The sequence below is a fragment of the Medicago truncatula genome, chromosome 4 (genome assembly GCF_003473485.1).
Source record: "Medicago truncatula cultivar Jemalong A17 chromosome 4, MtrunA17r5.0-ANR, whole genome shotgun sequence".
Lineage (NCBI taxonomy): Eukaryota > Viridiplantae > Streptophyta > Magnoliopsida > Fabales > Fabaceae > Medicago > Medicago truncatula.
This window is the reverse complement of record NC_053045.1, coordinates 63,458,936-63,484,655: the sequence shown is the minus strand read 5'-3', so window position 1 is coordinate 63,484,655 and position 25,720 is coordinate 63,458,936. Positions and strand designations below refer to the sequence as shown.

General features: G+C 34.1%; 4 protein-coding genes and 1 non-coding gene across 5 annotated transcripts; 2 read left to right on the top strand and 3 right to left on the bottom strand.

The window, feature by feature from the left end:
* Positions 1 to 110: 110 nt before the first annotated feature.
* LOC11435791 (U3 small nucleolar RNA-associated protein 6 homolog) lies at positions 111 to 6,194 on the bottom strand. Its single transcript, XM_003610405.4, has 6 exons — positions 5,680 to 6,194; positions 3,704 to 4,357; positions 3,001 to 3,432; positions 1,003 to 1,175; positions 717 to 900; positions 111 to 581 (listed from the first exon to the last, which is right to left on the bottom strand). Exons 1-6 carry the CDS (start codon positions 6,082 to 6,084, stop codon positions 486 to 488), a joined length of 1,944 nt encoding a protein of 647 aa, XP_003610453.1. The 5' UTR covers positions 6,085 to 6,194; the 3' UTR covers positions 111 to 485.
* Positions 6,195 to 7,628: 1,434 nt separating this feature from the next.
* LOC112420986 (uncharacterized) lies at positions 7,629 to 9,566 on the top strand. The gene is made up of 2 exons (XM_024780853.2): positions 7,629 to 8,328; positions 8,743 to 9,566. The coding sequence occupies exons 1-2, from the start codon at positions 7,629 to 7,631 to the stop codon at positions 9,564 to 9,566; spliced, it is 1,524 nt and encodes a 507-aa protein (XP_024636621.2).
* A 341-nt stretch (positions 9,567 to 9,907) lies between these two features.
* LOC11435802 (L-ascorbate oxidase homolog) lies at positions 9,908 to 14,025 on the bottom strand. Its single transcript, XM_003610404.4, has 8 exons — positions 13,619 to 14,025; positions 13,418 to 13,527; positions 12,174 to 12,444; positions 11,971 to 12,073; positions 11,523 to 11,868; positions 10,902 to 11,267; positions 10,595 to 10,673; positions 9,908 to 10,502 (listed from the first exon to the last, which is right to left on the bottom strand). The coding sequence occupies exons 1-8, from the start codon at positions 13,766 to 13,768 to the stop codon at positions 10,290 to 10,292; spliced, it is 1,638 nt and encodes a 545-aa protein (XP_003610452.1). The 5' UTR covers positions 13,769 to 14,025; the 3' UTR covers positions 9,908 to 10,289.
* A 3,608-nt stretch (positions 14,026 to 17,633) lies between these two features.
* On the top strand, positions 17,634 to 17,706 carry TRNAF-GAA (transfer RNA phenylalanine (anticodon GAA)). Its single transcript has one exon. It is a non-coding gene; the product is annotated as a tRNA-Phe (tRNA).
* Positions 17,707 to 19,537: 1,831 nt separating this feature from the next.
* LOC11442699 (uncharacterized) lies at positions 19,538 to 21,963 on the bottom strand. Its single transcript, XM_003610402.4, has 3 exons — positions 21,155 to 21,963; positions 20,749 to 20,859; positions 19,538 to 20,350 (listed from the first exon to the last, which is right to left on the bottom strand). Exons 1-3 carry the CDS (start codon positions 21,902 to 21,904, stop codon positions 19,766 to 19,768), a joined length of 1,446 nt encoding a protein of 481 aa, XP_003610450.2. The 5' UTR covers positions 21,905 to 21,963; the 3' UTR covers positions 19,538 to 19,765.
* Between the last annotated feature and the right edge of the window lie 3,757 nt (positions 21,964 to 25,720).

Below are 25,720 nucleotides of genomic sequence, written 5' to 3'. Positions count from 1 at the left end.
TATATGTGCAAAGGTTAGGGTTCGAACTCCAAACATCTCGGTTATTCACCTTTAAGAGGTGAATTTCTAGTTACTAGGCTATTTGACCAAAATAAATAAATAACTATCAGTTGATCCAAGCAACAAAAAGAATTGTTTCATTAAAATTAATCTTCAAAATCCATTACCCTAAAAATTTCCTTTTCGTATTAAACGATTCACTTACACTATTTTTCCTCCTGCAACTGATGATGCCTACAAATGCAACATGATACAATCACATTCAAAAAAACTCAGTATCTGGCTCCAGTGTATAAGAATACACATGATACATTTAACATATTTCTCATTACCAATACCTTACGTAAAAATACAGGGGAAGTTCCATCCTCACTCGAGTAGGAAAACACATTTTAGTCTAGCTAGACTTGTCAAAAAGAAAAGGCAAATTGAACTTAATTTGTTGTCAAAATTGAACTCGGATAGTAATGCTCTTAATTGAAAAATTATCGCAAATCTGGGGAAGCAATAAATTCGCTGGCATCTTTAAGTATTTTCCTAGCACGCCAATAGACAGCGGTAGCTTGTTGTGATGTTCCCATCTGCAAGATCAAAACCCAATAAAAAGGTATATATGCATTATTTGATTTGATTAATAAACTATCCAGGTACAAAAGAAATCCAACAAGTAATTAAAAACTAAATACATGACCAATTAAATACATGTATTTTGATACCTTGACCTCCATGCGATAGTAGTCTTGCCAAAAGTCAACATTTTGGTCATAAGTTGCTAGTGCAGATTCATATAATTTCCTGGCATTTACGAGACTATTTTTATCTCCTGTTGATGCAAGGTTTGCTTCCAGCTCAATGCACTTCCTATATAATGCAAGGCCGGGATGCGGTAAAGCTAGATATCTGCAATGTAAAATAGTTGAGGAATTATAACAGATACAAGATAGAAATCCCATACAGCATACTATGGAAAATAATACCCTGCACCGATTCCACTGCTCATACCTTTTATAGATATCTCTGGCCTTGTGAATTCCATCCTTTTGAAGTATAAAACTAACAATGGCAGATGAAAGCGAAAATCCACTTTCACTGCCACCATCTCTAGCCAAAGAAAGAACAGAAATCTCCACCAGCTTATCAAAGTATCGTCTATGACTTGCATAAAATTTAAGGGCCTGTATTGAGTTACAGTTAGAGAGATGAACAAATTTAGGAACTTCAAACTTTTAACACTATACAAAATAATTCAGGTGAAGGAAAACTAAATTCAGGCTGAAGTGAATAAATTCAAAATGCATGCATAATTAATAACAGAATTTTGGGGGTAAACACAAATATTTTCAACATAATGAAGATGCATCATCTTTAAATACATACAAGTCAAGGCAGAAAGAAATTTATTGTTTTATAGAAAATAAGACATCGAGAAACAAACACCAACTTTGGTTTCAAATGGAAAATACTTTGTTAATGCAAGAAAAATTAATCAAAATCCAACTTAAAAAAAGGTTTAATTGCCCTCAATTGAGCGATTTTGGCCCCCCACATTTGATCTCTTTCTGATTTTTTATCCCCCACTCAGATTTTGACTTTGGATTAGCTGATGTCTCATTTGAATGAAATGTGTTTCGTTCTTTTTGGCCAGAGTGAATATTTAAAAAAAAAAATATTACAAAAATAAAGTATTAATAATTAAATACTTTCGCGTGATTTGTTTTTTACAAAACAACAAAAAATGTTCAACAATCCTTCAAAAAAAAAAATGTTCAACAATGGAAGAGTCTTGGGATAACCAGCTAAAGATTTAGAAGTTGAAGGATGTGATGTGAATGAGCGGTTAATGAAGGCAAAGAAGCAAGGTGCTTTCTTAAGTTTGATTGCCTACAAGTCCATTACAAAGAGCTTGCATTGTCTATCAATGAGGCTAATAGAAGAGCGGACTGCTCATCCAGAGAAATATATAGATGAGGGAAAGCCTACTCCTCCTGAAGTTAATATTTACCACTGTGTTGTTCTCAAACAATCTTATAGCTGAATTTGAAGTGGTTAACTCGGCAACAAAGAATGCAAAGGAACCGTGGAAGCGTGTTTCATGTTGTGACCGACACACGTACATGGTTCTACAGTTTCTTTGTATTTTTTGATGTTGAGTTAACCACAACAGACGCAACTACAACATTGTCTGAGAAAACAGAGTGGTAAATATTAACTTTAGGGGCTTTTCCCCTCATCTATATATTTCTCTGGATGAGCAATTCGCTCTTCCATAAGCCTCATTGATAGATATATTTCACTGGATGAGTAATTCACTCTTCCATCAACCTCATTGATAGACAATGCAGAGAGCACCTTGCTTCTTGCCTTCGTTAACCTTTCATTCACATTATATCCTTCAACTTGAATCTTGAGTTGGTTATCAAAGGACTACTTTCAAATGTTTCATTTTTTGGTTTTTTGTTGTTTTGCAGAAAACAAATCACATGAGGATATTTGATTATTAATACTTTTGTTTTAGATATTTTTTTTAAATGCCCCACTCTGGCCAATAGGAATGAAACATGTCATTAAAATCACATGTCAGCTAATATAAGTTAAAATCTGAGTGGTGTGGGGGGGTTAGAAAATCAGAAATGGGGTAAATGTGGAGGGCCAAAATCACAATTGATAGACTAGGGGGTTAAAAGTGCAATTAAGCTAAAAAATATAGAACAATGCATTTAGTATTCAACTGGGAAAGCATTGGGACACCATATGTAAAAAGTAAGTCAGGTAATTCTATGCAGGAAATTGCTCAAAAATCCAATGATCAAGGGATAAAAGAGAACCAGGTGTTCTAAACCCATCACAGATCTATTATTAGTCACATCTTGCATTTGCAAGAGGTTGATTGACTTGACACTAGTGTTTAATTTATAAAATATGTTGTTTATTCCTTTTGATTGGAGCACATTTGATACAAGACATGGCAACAAAAATAAGAGATAAGTGGTGACAACATACCCTTAGCCACAAGTTCTCTGATTTTGAAACATGAAATTTGGTCAAAATTTGTCTAAGGAGTTCGAAAAGGGATGACAGATCAGTATCACTGGGCAACAAAGAACTTTGTGTAATGCATGTAATTTCTATAGAAACCCTTAATTCCCATAACTGCACTGATTCTGCAAGTTTTCCGCTGCAAAGCTTTGCTACCAGTTTCCTGGCCTCATCCAAATGTCTCAACTGCAAATGTAAGGAGACATGCTTGCAAGCAAGATCATCAGTGATGATTCCCATGCTTTCAGCCCTTTCATATATTGACAGGAGATGTGATATGTATGGGCCATCTATATTGGGTTCTTCATCTTTAGGAGCTACAATACCCATTAGAAAATTTGCATACAAACTAAACATAGTTCCTGAAGGCACACTTTTCAAAGCCTCTTCATAAACCTGCAACAGATCAAAGCCAGAACCCAATGATTTGTTAGATCAATATAGGCACAAGAAAAAAGGAGGCACTGAAAAATGCCGTGGCTCCCTCTATCTCACCATCCCAATACTTAAACACGGAAAAATGGGTTACCATAGTAAATTACAAACCCATAACATGATGAATTTTCCTAGTTTCATGTTAAAGCATTCATGAATCTCAGCCACCATAAAACACATCAAGGAAAAGATAATGAGCCCAATGGGTTCAGTAGATCCTACATATTCGTACCTGAATTGCCTTTTGCACCTGAGGAATTATAATTTCTTGGTTAATCTCGTGAACAGCTTCAACATTGCATTCTTGTCTTGCAAGCCAGTCCCAGAATTCTGGTTCAGTTGAAAAATCCCTCTTCATGTCATTCAGCATCTCCTTGCACATATCTTCGTAATGTGATAATTCTGTCCCCTCCAATATTTCAAAAAATCTCTTTCTAAGATTGAGACTCGAAGGGACGGCTTCAATTGCTCCACCATAAACAGTTCGAAAAAGGTTCATACCATGCTCAGCAAATAATTCTTTGTTCTTCTTTGATTCATCTGGTTCAACATTTGCAACGTCGTTTTCCTCTTTTTCATCAAGGGTCATAAACAACTCTTTGTTTTCATCTCTCCATTGTTTTTCTTCCACGGTTCTAGGATCACGAGTAAGAGTTCCCTCATCCTCACCCAAGGCAACCTTCCTAGCCTTTAACTTGTTAATGTATGTGAGTTCCATCCGAAGATACTCCACCCAAAGATCTTCTGATGTTGGGCAAACTCTGAGACCTCCCTGCATTAAAGCACGGGCGGCCACAACATTTAAGTTACGATCAAACTCCCAAGCTGCAGCATAAATCCAAACTCCCGGAACCTTTGGGTGCAACCTAACAAGTTTTGCAAGTGCCTGCAAAAATTCAAAAACAAAATGTTCAAAAAATCCAATAAGTAAATGATCCAAATCCAAATATCTTAGTGCCAATGCAATGCAGAACTTATGAAGGTGAATTATTTGCTCTACATGTTAGAAGTTAATCTCGGCCACCTTTCAATAATCTAAAACCTGCTGGAATGAGTTTAGTGAAGGCATAACTATTGCAGAATTATAAAAACCTCAAGTTTAAGGGTGTATTGGACGGGGGAGCTAGAGCTGGAGAGAGAGAGAGAGAGATAAGGAAGGAGAGAGAGAGAGGAGAGGAAAAGAGAGAGTAAGAGAAGGGAGGAGAGAGGGAGAGATAGTAAAATCTTAAAAGAAAAAAAACAACAATCTTAAGAAATCTCATGTTTTCATGAAAGACTTTTTCATGCTAAAATTTCACTAGAAAATCCCACAATATCCATCAAAATCTGATTTATTAAACAATCCTTCGAAATTTGAATGATTTTGAATACCACTAGACTTTTTTTAAGTGATTAAGAGTCTTGATTGAATACCACATGACTTTTTTAAAATGACAAAGAATCTTGATTGAAAAACACAAGACTTTTTTTAAATTGAAAAGAGTCTTGATTGAATACCATAACACTTTTTCATTATAAAAAAGTCTTCTAAAATCCCTTAAAATCATGATTCAATACACCCTCCTAAACGTATTGATTAACTGAAGTTTACCTGTAACGTCTGTTCTTTTCATTAGCTATTCTTTCATTGAGTAATTTGTTTCCTACATTCATACTCTACCATAGTACCACCAAAACAATTTAAATTGTCAACACTATACGGACTCTTTGAACTGGCTTATTTGAGCTTATCAACGGACATAATAACCTGAGACTGTTTGAGAGAGCTTACAGAAAGAACTTATAACAAGTCACCAAGTTGTTTTCAACTTATAATTATACGCTCTCTAGTACAGCTTATGAAAACAGTTTAAAAATAAGTACTTATCTGATACGTGTTTATGCTATAGGCCTGTTAGGATTTGCTTATTTTAGCTTATCTAATGGCATAAGTTTTGTGAGCCTGTTCCGGAAAACTTATAGAAACAGCTTATGACAATTTTCGTAAGCTTTTTTCAGCTTATTTTCATAAGTTTTCCAACATAGCTTATGATAACAGCTTATAGTATATACAAAGATAATTTAATTTAATTTTACCATTTGCTATAAAGCTATTTATCCAAACAGGGCACTGATACCCGTTCTTTTCAAAATCACATTCTCTTTGCTTCACAAATAATATCAACAAAAACGACGACAACAACGTGATGAAAGAAAGAAAAAAGTTACCTTCTTCATTCTGCCATTTTTTTGAACCCTACAAAACTCAAGATAACGAAACCAAAGTTGAATATCACCCTTATAACGCTTCAAAGCAAGCTCATAAGTATCAATAATCCTAATCAACCCAGCAAAATCAGATTTCGATTTCTTCAAATTCTTATTCCCTTGTTTCTTCAACTCACGCGCCACCGACTTCTTCCGTAACCTACGTAGTGCATCGAGCTGCGTCTCATAGTCTATGTACGCTACAAAATCCGCCTTCAACGGACACGGCCTTTTCAGCCTGTACTCGAATTTTCGCCTCTGTTTAACAATCTCGGCGATTTCTCGCTTGTTGAATAGGCCGCGTTGCTCGAGATCTTCGAACTCGTCGAACATGCGCTCTAGCTTGTATTGCACTATGTCAGCCATGGTTCACCGTTTAGGGTTACGGCCACCGTCGAAGGGGCTGCGCCGAATAATATCTTGCAATATTTTAAGAGTTTCCAACAGTTTTGAGTTTGAGGTTGAAGAAGGGTTTTTGATTTAGTTGGACCTCTTATATCACTAGGCCCATACATCAACTTGGGCCTCATGGGATGGGAGTGTGTCCGGAGAATTGCTCTTCTCCTATGCTATCTGTTTTTGCTTATTCTCACGCTGAAAAATACACTTATGTGAGTCAACTCACGTTGAAAATGTACATGCGTGAGCTAACTCATGCAGTCACACTCGAATATTTTGACGGGAACGAGCAAAAACATATGGGAGAAGAGCAATAATTGTGTGTCTGTGTGCGTTTGACTTAAAAAGGAAAAAAAAGACAAAATTATATGGTTGTTACTTTTTCTACCATATGAGTTTATCGCGTCCTCAATTCAGATTCTAAAATCCAAATATTTCAACGTGTTTTTAGAGATTTTATGAGATTTTTATGCCGTTCGAATTTTAGAATCTGAACCGCATAGGACATGTGAGAACCTAATAGGGTGGAAAAAGAAACAGTCAAATTATATTTATCGTTTTTTAACTTTAATATTCGATAACTTCAGATAATAATTTTTTTATTTATCTTCTTTTCACGTTATTTTGTCTTTTTGACCCATTGTCATATTTATATGTATTTTCAAGCATCATATCTAAAATTCATATAAAAATATGAGTGAATGACGATAGATTTAAACGCTAAAAACTCATCAAAATAAAACAATAGATTTTAATCTTAAAAATTCATATGCAAACCGATCAAAATGACGTGAAAGGATGGAATTGTTATCTAAAATTAGGTTACGAGATGACAATAATGATTTCGCCAAAAAATATATATATAAGGATCGGATTATGGTGACAAAATGTCGAGTGGATTAAAGTCATCCATTAATTCATTAATACAACAACAACAGCCAGCCTCCTTCAAAAATAAAACAACAACAAACGAGCTTTATCCCACTAAATAGATTTAATTAAATGGATCAAATTACTTCAAAATGTTCTATCATAAAACATATTTTGAACCAACTCATTAATCTCCACGTCTTTATTATAGGTTGATGGCTTATGTACAGTTGCATTACAAAGCATTACCATTGTTATGGTTGGATTGTATAATTGTATTACTAAAACCATAATTGTCCAACAGTCGCACTCTGACGGTTTAGTGTATCAATAAGTGTATGTTTTTTTTACCTTATGGACATTATCAGCTCAATACAATTTCATTGTGAGTGGAAGGGCAAAATTAGTATGATATAGCAAAAAATGGAGGGCAAAGTTGGCATGAGATGACAAAAAATGATAATTAAGGTTGCATAACTATCCTCCATTTATATATATAATAGATAGATAATAGATATTTTACACCGATAAATGTAAAAAAAAACACGAGATAAGAATTTGTTTTTTAATTCATTTGCATTTTTTCAAATCAAAATAGTATTTCTATTTTTAGTCCACACAAACTGGTATAATTAAAATTTATGGTTCATTTTGTAGTCCACACAAATTCGTGTAACACAAAGTATTTCAAATTTTTTCCTGTTCTTTGGAGAAAATGGATCAAAGAATGTGTCAGCACTGCCACAGCGTCTGTTTTAGTTAATGGAAGCCCAACTGATGAATTCCCGTTGAAGAGAGGGTTAAGACAAGGCGACCCTTTATCTCCTTTTTTGTTCTTGTTGGCGGCAGAGGGCCTTAATATTGTGATGAAGTCTTTGGTTGAGGCCCAATTGTTCTCTGGCTACAGCATTGGGGCCGCTAATCCGATTGTTGTTTCTCACCTCCAATTTGCTGACGACACTTTATTGTTAGGGTCTAAAAGTTGGGCCAATGTCCGCGCGTTGAGGGCGGCCCTTGTGTTGTTCGAGGCTATGTCGGGTTTGAAAGTGAATTTTCATAAGAGTATGCTGGTGGGGGTGAATATTGGGTCGTCCTGGTTATATGAGGCTGCATCCGTGTTGAGTTGTAAAGTTGGAATTGTCCCTTTCTTGTACCTAGATATGCCTATTGGTGGTAACCCTCGAAGATTGTGTTTCTGGGAACCTATTGTGAATCGTATTAAATCTAGATTGTCGGGTTGGAATAGTCGGTTTCTCTCTTTTGGTGGTCGCTTGGTTCTACTCAAATCTGTCTTGACCTCTCTGCCTGTCTATGCACTTTCCTTCTTCAAAGCTCCAACAGGTATAATCTCCTCTATTGATTCTTTGTTTATTAATTTTTTTTTGGGGGGGGGGGGGGGGGGGGGGGGAGTGAGGATAATAGGAAAATTTCTTGGTTAAGTTGGCAAACTGTTTGTTTAAAAAAGGAGTGTGGCGGTTTGGGGGTGCGGAAATTGAAGGAGTTTAATTTAGCTTTGTTAGGAAAATGGTGTTGGCGGATGTTGGTGGATAGAGGTGGTTTGTGGTATCGGGTTTTAGTCGCCAGGTATGGCGAATTAGGTGGCAGGTTGGAGGTTGGGGGCCGGAGTGTTTCTTGCTGGTGGTCGGAGGTGAGGCGTCTTAGGGATGGGGTAGGCGATGGTGGTAGCGGGTGGTTTGGGGATCAGGTGTTGAGGAGAGTTGGTGATGGGGTTGTTACTTCGTTTTGGTCTGATAGGTGAGGCTCCTCTTTGTATGCGGTTTAGGCGGTTGTTTGAGTTAACAGAGAATAAGTCTATGTCCGTTGCCGACTTGCTCTCTGTTGATTCGGAGCGGTGGGGGGAGGTGTGGAGGTGGAGACGTAGTTTATGGCAGTGGGAGGAGGAGTTGCTAGATGAGTGTAGGGCTTTACTTCTTGATGTTTCCTTGAATCCTATTGTTTCAGATAGCTGGGTGTGGCTTCCGGACCCATCTGGTGGTTACACAGTTCGAGGTGCATATAGTTTGTTAATCTCTCAGGTACCTCCGGTCGCCGTCGATGATCTGGATTTGGTGTGGCACAAACAGGTTCCCTTGAAGGTTTCCGTTTTTGCGTGGAGGCTCCTCCGTGATCGTTTACCAACAAGGACAAATTTGATTGCTCGACGGGTGTTGTCGTCTGACATGTCTTCGTGTGTTGCTGGCTGCGGTCATCCTGAATCGGCTCGACATCTATTTTTATTGTGTGATACTTTTGGTTCTCTGTGGCATTTGGTGCGTGATTGGATCGGTTGCTTTGGGGTGGACACAGATAATATTTCAGCTCATTTTTTACAGTTCACTCATTTGATAGGTGGTGGTGCTGCACGTTCTTTTATGCAACTAATCTGGCTTCTTTGTGCCTGGGTTGTTTGGAATGAACGTAATAACCGTATGTTTAATCATGTTGTTACCCCTATCCCCTGTTTACTTGATAAGATTAAGTTGTTGTCTCTAGGTTGGTTGAAAGCTAAAAAAGCTACCTTTGTTTTTGGGACTCAGCAGTGGTGGTCAAGCCCTCTTGTTTGTTTGGGTATTGGCTAAGGTTTTTCTGTTGTGTTTTGTATGTAATCGTTGTAACTCTTGGTTTCTGAGGTAGTCTCTAAAGGCACACCTTGTGCGTTTGGAACTACTAATTCGTATATAATTCCATTTTGGCTTGTTCAAAAAAAAAAAAAATATTATGATTCATACTATATAGTTAATAACATGTTGATATGATTCTCTTCAAAAATTCCTTAAAAAAAAAAAATTGATTCTCTTCAAAAATATTTCTATGTTAAAACAACAAAATATAGACTTTATAAATATGATTGATATCAATATACCACATTTAAAACAATAAATATTACTAACGATAATATGTATTTTGATACAATCATTTTAAAAAAATGCATTCTGTAACAATCAATTACAGATAAAGATGTAACCAAAAAAAAAAAAAATACAGATAAAGATACCCTTAGGAGGCATGGGTTACATACTAGGAATACTAGTAAAGAGTACAGAATGAACTAATCTTATTAATACTTGAAAAAATGATGACAGTTCATACTTACTACATATTCATATACTTCATCATTCACTTGTTTAAAAAAAAATGAGACTAACAGTGGAAGCTCAAGGTGAGCTAGCTTTGAATAATGAATTTCCCGCGTGTATACTCTCACTCAGTAGAAGAAGAAAGTTGTCATATAGATATAAACATTATGCCACCCTCTCGTGACATCATGTTATATATATATACTATAAACTATCCTAATTAAACTAGAAAGGCCTTGTGACACGACCACTTGCCCTGCCACAAAGAAGAGCATTCTTTGGGACTGGATATTCATCTCTCAATGATTTGGAAGGTGTGTATACCCTAAGATAGAATTGTTGTCCTAAGTACTGCCTTTCCCAATTCTCAGACCTTATATTCCACATTCCAACATTGTCAAGAGCCATGTATATTGCTGTCCATGACCTCGGATAAACCTGCATGCATTCAAATACGAATTTAGAATGCAAAAACTTACTAATCTATTAAAAGCATTCATTAAATTAATAACTGCAATACTTTTTTATACCTGAGTAGTACATCTAGCAACAGTGTCTCTCAGATTGTAGCGTCCTCTACTATTAGGTGTCCACTGCCCACTACCAAACCTATTCATTTCATAAAGTTGTGTTAGGCTAAAAATTGAATTTATTAAATGGTTTCATTCATATATACTGTCAGTGCAAACTAATCTTATTCATAATCGTTAGATCATTAAAAGTTTATTTAATCATATTGATTGTGATTTGCTAACAGTGTAAAAGTTTTAAAACTGTCAGTGTATCAAGATTTAAGTGTCGGTTAAATAGCAATATTTCTATGTATTATAAGCTTACCCTACAACAAAGAAGGAATAGCCATCAATATGCCATGATTGCACAGAATTCTCCCAATTTTGGAACACAATCTCCACATACTCATGGAAATTAGCACCCATGACAGCAGTTTGGAGGTAGGCATTGCCTCCGGTGGGCGAGGTAGAGATGCCTCCAACATAGAAAACTCCGGGAATGTTGAAGTAGTCAGCAAGTTTCAATGGAGTGTCTGGCGCAATATACGATACACTGTTGACAGCATACCTCTGCTTGCCATTTATGTAAGGAGCAGAGTTTGCAAGCATGATGGTTCGAGTCGGCTTGATCAATCCATAGTGATAAGATCCTTGAGGGTTTGGTCTTGGTCCACTTGCTGTCAGGTTCCACCTGGTTTCAGGAGCAATAACACATAAATTTTTAACTGAAAAAGTAATTAAAAAGTAATCACTTTCTTTTTACTCGAGGACTTTGTGAGAAACAGATCTTTCTTGGATAGTTCAAAATTTGATTCGACATTATAAAACATAATAATACACTAAATAGAGTTTGCCATAAGAAAGCAATGTATATACATGAAAATCTCGATAATAATGAAACTAAGCTTCAATAAGAAAAGGGGCAATAAGGGAAACAAAAGAGCACCTAATTGTTCTGGCTTGGAAGACAGATGAAACAACATCAAGAGTAGGGCCCGGAGGAACAGGACCAGATACCCCGATGCGTGAATAGCTGTAATGAAGAATGGAAGTTGTTGTGAGTACTCGTCTGGTGAATCGCGTAGAGACAACTATGTAGTAATCCTTGACAGGCTGGTTAGCCATGACCAGCACAGAATAGGACTGCCCGAGATGGATGTCGAGTGAAGAATAAGTGTTTTGGAGGGTATGAGATCCTTCTACTTCTACAAGTTTCAATGAGTGTCCTTGGATTCTGAAGTTGATGGATGTTGCGAGCCCAACATTTGATATTCTGAATCTATATGTCTTACCTGCAAATTCAACATTTAAACAATGCATTAAGCAACATTTAAGCAATGCATTAAAATCAAAATGTACTACTACTACTATCACAAGTTATTTTTTCTACCAACCTTGATCGACAGTGAATGTGTTTCCATTCCAACCACGGCCATTGATAAGAAGGCCATCAGGGAAGGGAAGATTGTGGCCATTCTCCAGGACTCGTCTCAATCTCTAAAACATCAGAGGGTACGTAATAAGTATTGAGAAAGGACTTAGGAGACACTGACTAGAAAAAATAAGAAATTGAAATGAATGCAAAGAATTTGATTACGCGGTGGCCTAGCTTGGACCAATCACCAGCAAGTAAGGTAAAGTCCCCAGCAGGAGGAGGAAAAGGAACAGGAATGCGAGGACGGCTCCAAATTCTGATGCCACCAAATGCACCAGCAGCTTTATGCATTCCAAGTGATGGGAAGTAGAAGTAGGTACCGATCTGGTCCTTCACCTGGAGAGTGTAAGTGAAGTTCTTCCCAGGCGGGATCGGACAGTTTGTGCCAGAAACTCCATCCTGCCATGAGTTCCTCCTGTGCTGTATGCCATTCCTGCAGAAGATATGTTTGAAACCATAAAATTCCAACAAACTAAAACAATTTACTTATGCTAAATGAATAAACTAGACCATTCACTTAAGGATTGTAAATCTAAAGCATTAACAAACTTCTCTTTGGCACTTTGTTACAAAAGGGACATGATCAAATGATACATATAAAATCAAATTACATAAAAAAGCATTGAAATTAGGAAATTAAAACTCTTGATGTTAAAAACATTACATCAATCCATGTTGTGATAATTAAAAAAAAAAAATTAACTTTCTCCAGCTCATACGGTATGTGATTTGTGGAGTGTATAGTATACTCAACCACAGCAATAAATTTTACTGCAGTTGCAATTAAAACACATACAGTCTGTTAGCTGGCAATTTTATAGCACTGCATAGTAATGGATTGGTACAGTCAATGAATAATTGCAAGTTAATCAAGTAGAGAACATTGTTTATGATCCCAACCCATCATAGTAGAAATATTAATCAATGTATAACTGAGAATGGACCATGCATCTCCGTTTAAAAATGAAGCTAACAACATCTAATTAAAGTAAAAAGCAATTGGACAAAAAGCCCAAAAAGACAACACAGAAAAGCAAGGGTACATACTTCTATTTATTGCAAGATCCCCCTTTTATTAGATTTTGTTTAATTATTACCGCACTAACCACCCAATGAACTAAATCCAATATGTCAAATTTATGTTATGTTTGTTCTTTATCTCATACACACCTTTATATTCTAAATAAGAAGAAAAAAATTGCACCTGTAAAAGAAAGAATGAAGTCATGTGGTCTAAAGTAATAATAAAAAATAAAAAATAAATATAGATTTGTTTGGTAGAAAAAACAAAAAAGAGAGAAACTTTTAAACATAGATTCCGTAGTAAATCTGGCATTTTTTCAAACATGTTGATAATAGCAAATAGTTCCAAGAAATTGTAGTAGTAGTAGTAGTACAGTACGTACCAAGAAATGAGGAATGGTTCAGTGAGGTAATTATAGACACTGATAATCAAGTTTTCATTGGTAACAGCATCTATTTGAGGCCCTGGAAACTGGCCATTAATCAAGATCCCCTACAAAACAAAAAGAAAGAGAGAACTTCAACAATGACAGTTATTATTTATTATTACAAAGAAAGAAAGAAAGAAAGAAAACAGCAGTTACCTGTTGTTTAACACCAAGAGGATAGATATCACCATATGTGATTTTCCAAGTGAAGAATCTATAAGGGTCTTCACATTTGACAGATGTAAAAAATAATAATAATATTGTGACAAGAAAGAGAGAAGAAACAACATTGTAATATGATTTCATATTTTGCTTATAGTACTAAACTGAAACTATGTTCCGTTTTTGTAACTTGTACTAATAGATTTAGATAGATATAGATCTATCTATGCTTCTTTGGTTTGTTGTTAGTTAGATTCAGAAGACAGAACCCACAACACAACCAAGTCTACGACAACTAAACAATGTTTCACTTTTCTAGTCCTCCTTCGTCCTTTTATGTTATGTTATTTTTGTTATTATTTTTTTATTCTCTTGTCCATAATTTTTGCGTTAATGGAACGCTGATACTACGACAGGTGAATGCGGTGGTGTTATATCGAATTTGTCAACATCACAGTACACGGAAGTTACATTATATCAATTCATAAATTAATTAATTAATAATGGATTTAATTCATATGCATTTATGCCTAAAGATTTGTACGTAGTATTTATTTTCTATTATTTGTTTTGAGTGTCTTTGATAAGAATTGGTGCATTCTTGTTTATCATAAATATAAAGTAGAATTATATTGAATTGTAAGTTGGATATTTTTTTTTATATAAATAGAAACTCAAACAATAATTATTTAATTCACACAATCAAAGTCTCATTCTGTTAGAAGACACTCACTTCTCTAAGTTGTCTCTCTTCTCCTTCCACATCTCACACAATCGGTCTCTCTCTTCTCTATCATCATAAACATCAATCGTTATCATCTATTTTCTGAATAATAACATTGCAACATTGAGTCCGAGGTTGAAAAATATTTGTTATTAAAAAAGTTATCCACTACGGAGATGTGAATGGTGCGGTGATACTCAAACCATCAGGGATAGAGATGAGATGAGATTTTTCATCTCCATTGAATATAAATAGGGTCATTGATTAAGTATTTGGGTGTAGTGTATGGGAATGGAAAGGTAAAAATCGTCACCACCCCATTACCTCCTGGTTTGGATCTCCTTTAAAATGTGGCTCAAAGGACAAGCGTGTTCAAAATCTTAAAAATGTGAGTTCCGAGTTGAAGAACATATGTGTCGTATAACATGTGTTGGATATTGAGTTGGACAAGGAAGGCACTTCCTCTGTTTAACTTATAACAAGAAGAAAGCATACAAAATTACTAGCACACGGAGTAACTTTCTCGTGAAAAGGGCAGTGCCCGGAATTTTTGTTTGGATGCGAAAGCAATGAAAGATAGAATGAGTTGTATGCAATTGCCCAATAATTGACCGTCTTCATCACATTCACATGGTTTGAATTTTGAAGTGGTCCCCACTAACAACAATAGCAGTGGATCACTCAGTTCCTACTTCCTATTTTGGGTACGCACTACTCCACAGCCCCCCACAAATTGTGTCTCATTTTTTAATCTTCAAGCTCTTCTGCTTGTGACTAATTTAACACTGTATTATTGAAGTTGATGAATACATTCACATGCTTCTCAGTTCTGACATTTTCATTTAACAACAATATAGTCACTCTGTTACTTATTACACGACCTTAGTTATTCTGAAACATATTTTTTATTTTTAATATCTTTAAAGATTTTGCTAACCCGTGCCTAGGCACCGGTTAACATAACCCTTTTTTTAAATAGATAATTAAAGATAGTGAAATGTTAACTAATGTTCTAAGCACACTAGTTAAGAAGATTAATATAGAAATTATGTATTAAAAATTGGTGAAAACTGAAATGTTTAATTTTATGAAAATCAAAAAGTTGTTGTTTTTAATGAAAAAATTCTATTTTTGATATCCTTAACCATTACCCTTAGAGAAATACTCTCTCTGATCCTATTTACAAGAAACAATTTATTTTTTAGATACATTAAATAATTTATGTATTTGATTTAGGTTCTCGACTAGATATATACATTATTCAATGTATCTAAAAAGTCAAATTTCTCTTGTAAATAGGACCGGAGGAAGTATTTGATATTACATAACCAGTGCCCTTACACTTTGTTTGGTTCTAAAGAAATAAAGAAGAGAGAAATAGAGAATAGAGAGTAACTTTCTTCAATTTGATGCATGAGAGAAGTTGAAGAGAGAGAACTAGAGGAGACCAAATTCTTACTTTTTGGTTTCTCCTCTATCTTGCGAAGAAAGCTGAAAAAGTATCAATGAACCACCAAAATTACAGTTTTATCCACTTTATCATTACCCACGACACATGGACCATGTTAATAGCAACACCAAGTCACTAGTCAGGATAACGTTTTGAATTATTTTTTTTCTAGAGGAGGATTACGTTTTAATTTTTTTTCTTTAATCAATATGTTGTGATACAATAATAAAAAAAATCACGGCACTATGTTAAGTAAATTACTGGTTGTTAGTTTTTTTTGGTATAATAATTAATGGTTGTTTCTTTTTAAAAAAAAAAAAAATTGATAGGGAGTAAACTTATTTTTAAGTTGAACTATTTTTTTCGTCAGAAAAAAAGTTGAACTATTTTTATTAGTTAGGAACTTATTTGTCAATTCATAAAATTAGTCTTTATCTCTCTTCTCTATTTCTCTTTTTTCTCTTTTATACCAAACAATCTCTCAAATCTATCATATTTCTCATATATTTCTCTCTTAGCTATTTTTCTCTTCAGAGTTTCTCTTGAGAACCAAACACACCATTAAGACAATGGTTAAGGAAACTAAAAAAAAAAAAAAAACTAAAAAAAGAAAGTTTTAGGTTGAAAATATCATTTTTTATATTTTTGAGAAGTTTAATGCACAAGTTTCAATGCAAAATTACTATATTTGCTTCCTTAATCATTGCCCTGAGGGCACTGGTTAACATTTCCCTTAAAAAAATTATGAAAATTTAATATTTTGAAAATATTCGTCGAGATGAATCCAACATCTTATATAATATTATTTATCTTTGTATATTAGTACAAAAATATAGTCAAAACATATCAGGTCAAAATTGTATATTATCAAACAGGTCATCTAATAAGGAAGAGATTGAGTAATAAGTAAAATCACTCCCCCATTACATTTTTGTTGTAAAAATTCTAAAAATTTATGGACTAAGGATCTGTTTGGAATAGGTGAAAGATAAAGGATAGAAAGAATAAGGAAAGAAAATGAGTGGATACAGTGACTTTCCACTGTTTGGCAGCACTTCAAGAAGAAGAGGAAAGAAAGTTTTGAGGTGGGACCCACGCTCAAAACCTTTCTGCACCTCCATGGAAAGAAACATGGAGAAGGCACCAACTTTATGACAAAAAGTCCAAAATAGCCCTAATATAATATATTATAGCATTGTGCCAAGCATATTAACGTTTTGCATCATGTCTTTGTACAAGCATGTTAGGCAAGTTATGATTTTGACATAACATTTCTTCTCCCAACTTAAAATAAATCCTTAACTTGTTATATCTAAATTAAAATATATTTAAATGTATAGATAGAATATTTAATTTAAAATGAAATATGTAGTTAAAAAATTTTAAGGATGTAATTGCCCTTTTACAAATATACACATCATTATTTCCTTCCATTTTCTATTCACTTTCTCTCATACCAAACCACTAAAACAATCCTCTCACTTTTCACTCTCAATCTTTTCTTTTACCATCTTTCCTCTTGCATTCTTTCCTTGAACTTTTTTTTGCCAGCCAAACAAAGCCTAAGATATATGAAAGTGATAAATATTGATGATTCACACGCCATAATTGCTGCTGCGGCCTTGAAGTTATCCTTCCTACTTAAAATGTGCATTAAAAATAACGTCAATTCTTTAAAAAAATATCGGTGAAGATCTCTATTAAAAACATCACTTGCTCAAAAAATGATTGCATCACATCTAATATTTTGAATGACGGGAAAGCATTTGCGATATTGACTAAAATGTAATATAGCAATATGATAAATACGTAGACAATTGCAATGTAAATAAGTTGCGGGGATAGCTCAGTTGGGAGAGCGTCAGACTGAAGATCTGAAGGTCGCGTGTTCGATCCACGCTCACCGCATTTTGTTTTCTTCACTTTTTTAACTATTTATTGTTTTATTAAATGCATAGATGCTAGCAAGATGGATCGGTGTAGATTCTTATTAAATACTATGTAATGTAATATCACGTTTGAATAAATCCCAGACAGAGTATCCTCAGAGAAACAGCTTGGTTTGTCTCATAATAATAACACTACAATTATTATAGTCACCAAAGGTACAAATACAAAATATCACTCTTTTACTGCTGCTGCTGCAGAAACCAATTGGCTTTGAGAGATTGAATGTACAACATTAGAAGACAGGTAAAAAAGGACAAGCAGATACCGTCGGCGAGCACAACAGTAAATACAATATAATTGCAGTAAAAACCATTCTTTCCAATTCAATAGATTGCAGGACAGGTCCTACAAAATAGAACAGTATTAATGAGTGCTCCTTAAAATAAGAACAGGGCAATGGCCCTCCTATTTTGCTCCAACAAAATACACCGACAAAATACAATTCTACCTCTACACTTTCTAGGTTGGTATTCTATTGGGTTACTTGCTGTCTCACAAATTGATTGAGTAAACTACCAATTTCGACCCTCTGAAATTGGTCTTAAAATTATGAATCTTTTCAAGAAGCCTTTATTGATAGTAAATTCTTAATTATAACAACCAACTTCATAGTCTAATACAATGACCTTTTTTGAAATATTCATAACATCAAAGATCTATTTAAGAGTATTTCACAAAGTTAAGGACGAATTTGATAATCAACTCCACACAAATTAGGTATTCGAGTTTCTTATTCCCGTGTCAATTATCCTTATTCGGCTTAATCAATTTTTAATTTGTTGGCATGATAATTAATTAAAGAGTGCGTTACAGTGCTACAGAGTGGCTTTGCTGGCTTAATTCATGTTAGTATATGCTGTCACCATTAGAACACTAAGCCCAAACCTCATACCTGCTCCCAAACATCAGAATTGTTGTTTTAGGTTCAAATTGAATATCACCCTCAATAGTGAACTGAACGAGCTTATTTGGTTGATGGTCATCGGTCATCTTTCGACTTTACAATGACCATTCATAAGTTGATCTCAATCCAGAGCAAGACTTGTGACCATACAAGCCTTGGTCCTAAATCCAATAATGCATTGCTTGAGAACTTCCGCCACAACTAACAATGTGTTCGGAACCACAGTGGGATGAGGGCACGAGGCTAGGCACACACTTTAAAGTTACTATTCTTAGCTTCTTGTTTTCACGGAAAATGGGACGCTAGACGTGTTGTGGCGGCGAAAAGAATTGAAACCAAACACATGTTAACTATATAGTACACATCATTTAAAAGTGCTATTAGAAACCTTTGAAATCAAATGTGAGGCAATATATTTGGATCTCGAGGCAAATATACACAATCCACGCAAGTCACAGAATCATTGAACATATACAAATGCAAAATCAATTACAAAGGGGGAAAACTAATGAAGAAAAATGAGTTTCCAAGCACGAGTTCATCATTAAATTAAAACATTAACAAGTCACACAATGAACCATTGGCACAGATCCTTCCTTGTTAGCTAAATTCTCAATGCTGCTTTAATATATGACAAGATTCAGGTGGGAAAAAATGCTTGGAAAACACACCTGACATTTCCAGTGACGAATTAGGGGATATATCAGCCCTGAACATTGGCCTTACCAAGTACCAACTGTTAACACTAGCGTCGCCTTAAACCGATTTTATGTTAAAATATTCAGATAACAACACCCAAAAATACAATAAGATTAGAGGCAAGAGACTTAGAGAACAGCACAAAGCCTATGAACATAAAGACAAAGCTAATCCAATAATTTGAAAATTGAAAAAAAGACAAATATTAATACGCAAAACAGTAGATAAAAAGTTTGCATCCTGTACCCATGAACAACCTGTCAATTTCAATAACCCCTTTACATCTTCAAAAAAAACAAAAAAACTTCACATATTTCATGTGGTCTATAGTACAAAACTGCACTGCATGCCTTAGACCCAACAATAGCACAGTGTGAATAAGGGGTTCACCATTAGGATTTTCCAAAGGGACAACTACTTGCTAGAAAGTGTCAAAAGGAGACCATAGTGATCGCTGGGCAAAACAGGGCATACCAGTTGTTTGATCTCGCCTCTTACTTTCTTCTCTTTGTTATATGAAACACCAGGTATTTCATCCATCCCAATCATGTCAATATTGCTTATCTTAAAATCACGTAAACGACAAACAAAACGATCCAATCGCTTTTGGAGAGTACGATTGCCTGTCAACATTTGGTTTGACTTGGTATCATATGTCCAACCAGCTTCATTTGGTCTTAGTACAGACCAGGCATCAAGCCACCCGTCTTGCAAAGGATATTGACCATCCTTTTTGTCATCCCAGTTCATATCACCCCCAAAAACAACATTAGGGTGCCTTTTGAGAATGTTCAGAGCCTCATTAGCCTGCTCCACTCGTTCCTTGCTGAACATCTGATCCCATTTTGGAGGGGCCGGACAAGGACTCTCGAGATGGCTAGTGGCCACAACAAACGACTTGCCGCCCACATCCTCCACTTCAGCAATGCAAAGTTCTCTTCCCATTATAGAGTTGCTAAATGATTTGGCGGAGAAAGATTTCACCGGCAGTTTGCTTAACTGAAATTAATTTGACAGATATTTCAGTACATGTGAATAACACCCTCTTTCCCAAATAAAACGGTCTAAAAAATACTTCAAGCAAAACAGGATGAGCTTTACCCAGAATACTGTAACAGTGATCATAGATATTAGCATAACATTGGCATACAGTTATTTAGCACGAAGCTTGGAGCTCTTCTGAAGAGATTTCATGCTAGCAGACAATATAACAGTGGTGCCAATCATATATGAAATGACAACAGAGTTCAATTTGATATACAAAAACTATGATAATCATCAAAACAAATGAGTCACTGTGGTCAAAAGTAAAACTGGATTATAAAGAAAGATTGTTGCACATACCACTATATCAGGCAGATTACATCACAAAATGATAAGAAGGTTGTGAAATTTACCAGCATACAATAGTAGGCTTTTGAATAAGCCTTCTCAGAAGAAACTGAACAATGATATACATTCCACCATGTAGATAGCTTGAAAATGTCATATATGTCACGAGTAACCTCCTGCGACACAAGTGAACAAAATCAAACAAAGCCACACAAATATAAAATGCAAAAAAAGCTTTATGGTAAACTATTAAGCACAAACATAGACACAGACATCAGACGCATACTAACACTGACACCTTGAAACCAGTAATTATTTCGAAAATTGACATAATTGAATGTGATCACATGTGTTGGTCAGTGTCGTGTTGGTGTTGGATATTGACATGTGTCAAACATCGTACACGCTTTCTACCAGAAGTATTGATGCTAGAGAGATTTTAAATATAGTAATATGTAATGATAAAGAAACCTGAAAACAGATAAAATCAGGGGAATGCATCAAAACAAGATCACCAATAGCTTTCATCCTCTTCTCCAACTCCAAATCCTCACGGAACCAAACATTGTAACTCAAAATCTTCAACGAACTAACACCTTTACCAGAATCAACCCTCTCTAGTGGTTTCGCAAAATGTTCATAGGAATCAAAAATATCAACAGCCCTTTTGGAATCCTTGGCTTTTAACGGTTGATCAAAATCTTCAGAGAAATCAACGAAATCAATAGCCTTTTTGGATTCCTTGGCTACTAACGGTTGAACAGAATCTTCAAGCGAATCTACTGCTTTCCTCTTGCACGATCGAAGAGGCCAGAAAACAGAGCCAACGGAAGAATCATCATCGATGTCGTTGATATCGTTGAAGCTGGAAATGGAAAGAACGGTGTTACGTGTACCGCAGAGATGGCAAATAGGGTTTTTGTAAGAGTTAAAGAGTGTGCATGATTTGCAGGACCATTTTGGAGAAGACGAAGACGAAGAAGTAGCAGAAGAAGAAGAGGGGTGTGGAGGGGATGAAAAACAGATTTCGCATTCAGATATTTGAGAAGGTGGATTGACGAAAGTGCATTTTTTGCATGACCAAGACATTGGAGATGATTGAATTTGAAGAAAGTTTGAATTTTGGGAATGGTGGTAACGTTTGAAATTGGAATTTAAAATTCTAGGGTTTACTATAAGAGTGGAGCGTGAAGAAAGGGAAAGGGTAAAGAACGAAACCATTCGTGTTTCTCATTTCAAAATTCGCACCGCTCTTTGCACTACGTTCAATACGAATGACATTCGTTGAAATCCAACGGCACCTTTTATATCACTCAATTTTTTTTTTTTTGTCTTTTCTATGGTGGCCGAGTTACCGGATGCATTGTTGATAGTGCATGTCATTAATCAAAATAGTTTATGATGTTAAAGTAGTCACCAATGCTCACAATAACTTTTTTCTTATAAAACTAAAGGAAAAATTAATAGGGTTGATAATGGGTAGCGTTCGTTTTCACAGGAATCACGTATGATAATGAGTGTAAGTCTATGGCCATGATATAGTTGTACCTTACTTGTTTACTTATTTCGTAAGATCTAACTATATCTTTTTATTTTTAATCAACTTTTTTAAAAAATAAAATAAATGGATATATAGTTGTTTTTGTCTCTGAATGTGTAACGAACATCCGCACTAACAAAATTATAAAAAATAGTTACTGATTGTGCATTTCGTTCATCAAAATAATCTCTTACGATGATAAATACTATGATTAAAGAATAGGTTTTCAAATGAGATAAAATTTGGATAAAACTAAAGAGAGGAATGTGTTGCTTAAGGATAATGCAGTTTCAACAAGATGTACGAAATGAGAGATTTTCTTTTTTTTTTGGTTAAAACCAAATGAGAGGAATTTCTAACAAACAAGAATGGTTTAGCTTGTACATGAGCAGTATGGAAGGATGGAACCATCTTGTCTTCAGAAATGCGGTCACCAATCCCCTTAATATTCTTGCAAAAGTTAAGCTGAATTCCTTTTTATGATTGTTTTTGAGTAAAATTCTGTTAAACTTTCGTTATCATGATTGGTGGCGAAACCCGCTTCTTTGTATGGGTGTTTTGTAAGTTTCTTCTTTGTCAGCTGATGGCGGCCTCTTGATAGGTGCCATTTTCTTTGTAACAGATTTTTAATGTTTCACCACTTTTAGCACACCTTATGCGGGGTGAATCACTATTATTTTCAGCAATATATTTTATTTTGATTTGTTAAAAAAAAAAAAAAATGGTTAAGAAGTTATGTTAAGAGACTAAAATTGGATTTTGGTTTTTCAAGGGCTCAATTTTTTCATGTTCTAGGAAAATTGGACAATTTATTTGTAACATGATTGATGTTTTTTATTAACACAATATATAAACAAAAGTATGATTGATTAGGAGAGATATCGTCAATGTCACCAAACTTATTCTTTATATACAATGAGTAGGATTTATGCATTTATTTTACGTTTGACTTTTTATTAATTAACATCTACTATTAAACAAAGGAGAAAAAAAAAAATCATATTGTGACTGAAATGGCGCCAAGTTCAGTGGCACGCTGTGAATCTACCCCGTTCCCAAAACTCTTCTCGCCGATATCAAACAAGGAACAAGACCATCAAGAAGATATCAAGAAGTAAAACATTCAATCTTCAAGTCATGTAGTCTCGCTTCCGTTTCAAAATTGAGCTAGTGTCGATTTTTCAAAAATTCACGGAATCTCGCTTTCAAATTCCAATTTTTAGGGTTTATGTTGCAGTTTTTAATTTTCTAGGGTCTAGAAAGAAGATGAAGATAATAAACTTCTTAATGTTTATGCTTTTTTTTTTATATATATAAAAAAAAGGTTGCATTTATAAAAAAAATATTATTCCTTATTTTGTTGTTGTTATTAATTATGTCTGCCCTAAAAAAATGAGTAAACCACCAAATTAGTCTATGTTTTTATAAGTCATTATTAAATTAGTCTCTAATTCTATTAATATTTCAATCTAGTTTCTGTCTTTGCCAAAAGTTTTTCGATTAGATCCTTATCTTTATGTTTTTGTTACATGATGAGAGACCTAATTGATAAACTTTGACAAAGAGGGGAGTAATCTGAAATATTAATAGCATCACATATTAATTTGATAGTGACTTACAAAGACAGAGATCAATTTAGTGGTTTATTAAAAAAAATATATTGCTTTTGTTTGGTTCTAATGGCGTTCCTTTATTCCAATAAACAATTTATCACTAGATAATGATGTGCTTATGAATGTTTTGATTCCAAAACGTGATTAAAAAATGGTTTCAAAATGTGATTCCCGATAAGACCGGTTCGGGTCTGGTTTGAAATCACATTAATGTGCAAACATTTCAATATATTTGTACAAATATGTAATATGTAATAAACAACAATTTAAATTCGCTCATGATAGATGTAAATTTTCTTTTTTTTTAGGGAACAGATGTAAAATAATTATTATTGTCACTTTTATTAATAATAAATTGTCTCTTTCTAAAAAAATGAAAAAAATAATGAATGGTTAATTATTTAAAGGATTAAATATGTTTTTGGTCCGTATAAAATTGGAAACTTCTAAGTTTAGTCTTTACTTAATTTTAATAATATTTTTAGTCCCTACAAAAATAAAATAACATGTAATTTTAGTCCTTCTAAAAACTAAATTTGTTTAATTATTCTTGAATTCTTAAATTTTTGAACGATTTTTAGGAGACATGTTTAGAACATTATAAAATGTTCATTTGCTAAAAAATAGATTTTTTTAATAGGAGAAGATTTAAATATGATTTTTTTAAACGACAAAAGTTCAAGAAAAGAGTAACAAAAATCTGAACGTAGAAATCAAATTTTGAGTTAATATTTTGTAGAGGGACTTTTCGTAATGTTCTTAATAGGTGTACAAAAGATTGTTTAAAAATTCAAGAATTTAAGCATAATTAAACAAATTTGGATTAAGAATAGACTAAAACTAAATGCAAAATGATTTTATAGGGACTAAAAAAGCTATTAAATAATTAAGTAAGGACTAAATTTAAAAGGCCTCAATTTTATAAGGATAAAAAATATATTTAACCCTTATTTAAAAAGGGAATTATAAATTTAGAAAAAAATAGAGCCATCTTACGAGTAAAACATTGGAATTTGGAACCATATAATTTAAAAGTCTTTTTTTTTTTTCTTCAAAAAATATAATTCAAAAGTCTTGTTTTGGGGGTTCTCTAGTTCAACGCGAAACACCTTAGGCTATTTATATTTTTCAAAATTATAAGAGAAATTTTCTTAAAAATTAATTGGATCAATGATAGATGAAGACAGCAAGTAATTAAACAAATAATTATTGTTGATGATGTTATGTATTAAAGTTTAAAGTGGTAAGTGATGTGATTTTTAATTTGTCCTTAAAATAATGGGTTGTTAAAAATTTTCATGTGATTATTCAATTATAAATCAATAATTTGATAGATAATGATACGACTGGTGCTAGTCACACCTAAAAAAAAAATAAGTTACATCTAAATTTATTTAAAATTTTACAATAATACCAAAATTGCCCTCTTCATGTAATTTTTTAAAAACCCATATTTTATGATCATTCTGAACCCTTACCTCTTTCATCCACAAATCACCATAGATGTGCAACCAATATCTGAATCAACATCTTTGTTATTGATCTGTACTATATTCATAAAGGTTAGTGAATTTCATGAATTTCATTTTCGATGAGTTTCTATTTATTTATTGTTTGTTTTGGTATGAGATATGTCTGTCAATTTGATTTTAAGTTAGAGGTTAATGTAAATTAAGTTTGCGTGTATGTATATAAAATGAGTTAGTGTAGTTTACGTATGTAGGTTAATGTAAATTCAAGTTTATGTATGTTCAATTTAGGTTAGTGTAAATTCAGTTTACTTACGTTCAATCTAGGTTAATGTAAATTAAGTTTACTTATGTTCAATTTAGGTTAATGTAAATTTAGTTTACGTATGTATATAAGAGGTTAGTGTAAATTCAG

What these genes read in the sequence shown, in the direction of transcription:
- LOC11435791 (XM_003610405.4), bottom strand. Translation starts at nt 6,084, where the DNA reads ATGGCTGACATAGTGCAATACAAGCTAGAGCGCATGTTCGACGAGTTC. An exon ending in AGGTGCAAAAGGCAATTCAG is followed by an intron (nt 3,433 to 3,703) that starts GTACGAATATGT and finishes GATCTGTTGCAG; the next exon opens with GTTTATGAAGAGGCTTTGAA. An exon ending in ACTATCGCATGGAGGTCAAG is followed by an intron (nt 582 to 716) that starts GTATCAAAATAC and finishes TTGATCTTGCAG; the next exon opens with ATGGGAACATCACAACAAGC.
- LOC112420986 (XM_024780853.2), top strand. Translation starts at nt 7,629, where the DNA reads ATGGTTCATTTTGTAGTCCACACAAATTCGTGTAACACAAAGTATTTC. An exon ending in CTTCTTCAAAGCTCCAACAG is followed by an intron (nt 8,329 to 8,742) that starts GTATAATCTCCT and finishes TTGGTCTGATAG; the next exon opens with GTGAGGCTCCTCTTTGTATG.
- LOC11435802 (XM_003610404.4), bottom strand. Translation starts at nt 13,768, where the DNA reads ATGAAATCATATTACAATGTTGTTTCTTCTCTCTTTCTTGTCACAATA. An exon ending in TTCCAAGCCAGAACAATTAG is followed by an intron (nt 11,268 to 11,522) that starts GTGCTCTTTTGT and finishes TCCTGAAACCAG; the next exon opens with GTGGAACCTGACAGCAAGTG. An exon ending in TTGCTAGATGTACTACTCAG is followed by an intron (nt 10,503 to 10,594) that starts GTATAAAAAAGT and finishes GAATGCATGCAG; the next exon opens with GTTTATCCGAGGTCATGGAC.
- LOC11442699 (XM_003610402.4), bottom strand. Translation starts at nt 21,904, where the DNA reads ATGGTTTCGTTCTTTACCCTTTCCCTTTCTTCACGCTCCACTCTTATA. An exon ending in CTGATTTTATCTGTTTTCAG is followed by an intron (nt 20,860 to 21,154) that starts GTTTCTTTATCA and finishes CTTGTGTCGCAG; the next exon opens with GAGGTTACTCGTGACATATA. An exon ending in AAGCCTACTATTGTATGCTG is followed by an intron (nt 20,351 to 20,748) that starts GTAAATTTCACA and finishes AATTAATTTCAG; the next exon opens with TTAAGCAAACTGCCGGTGAA.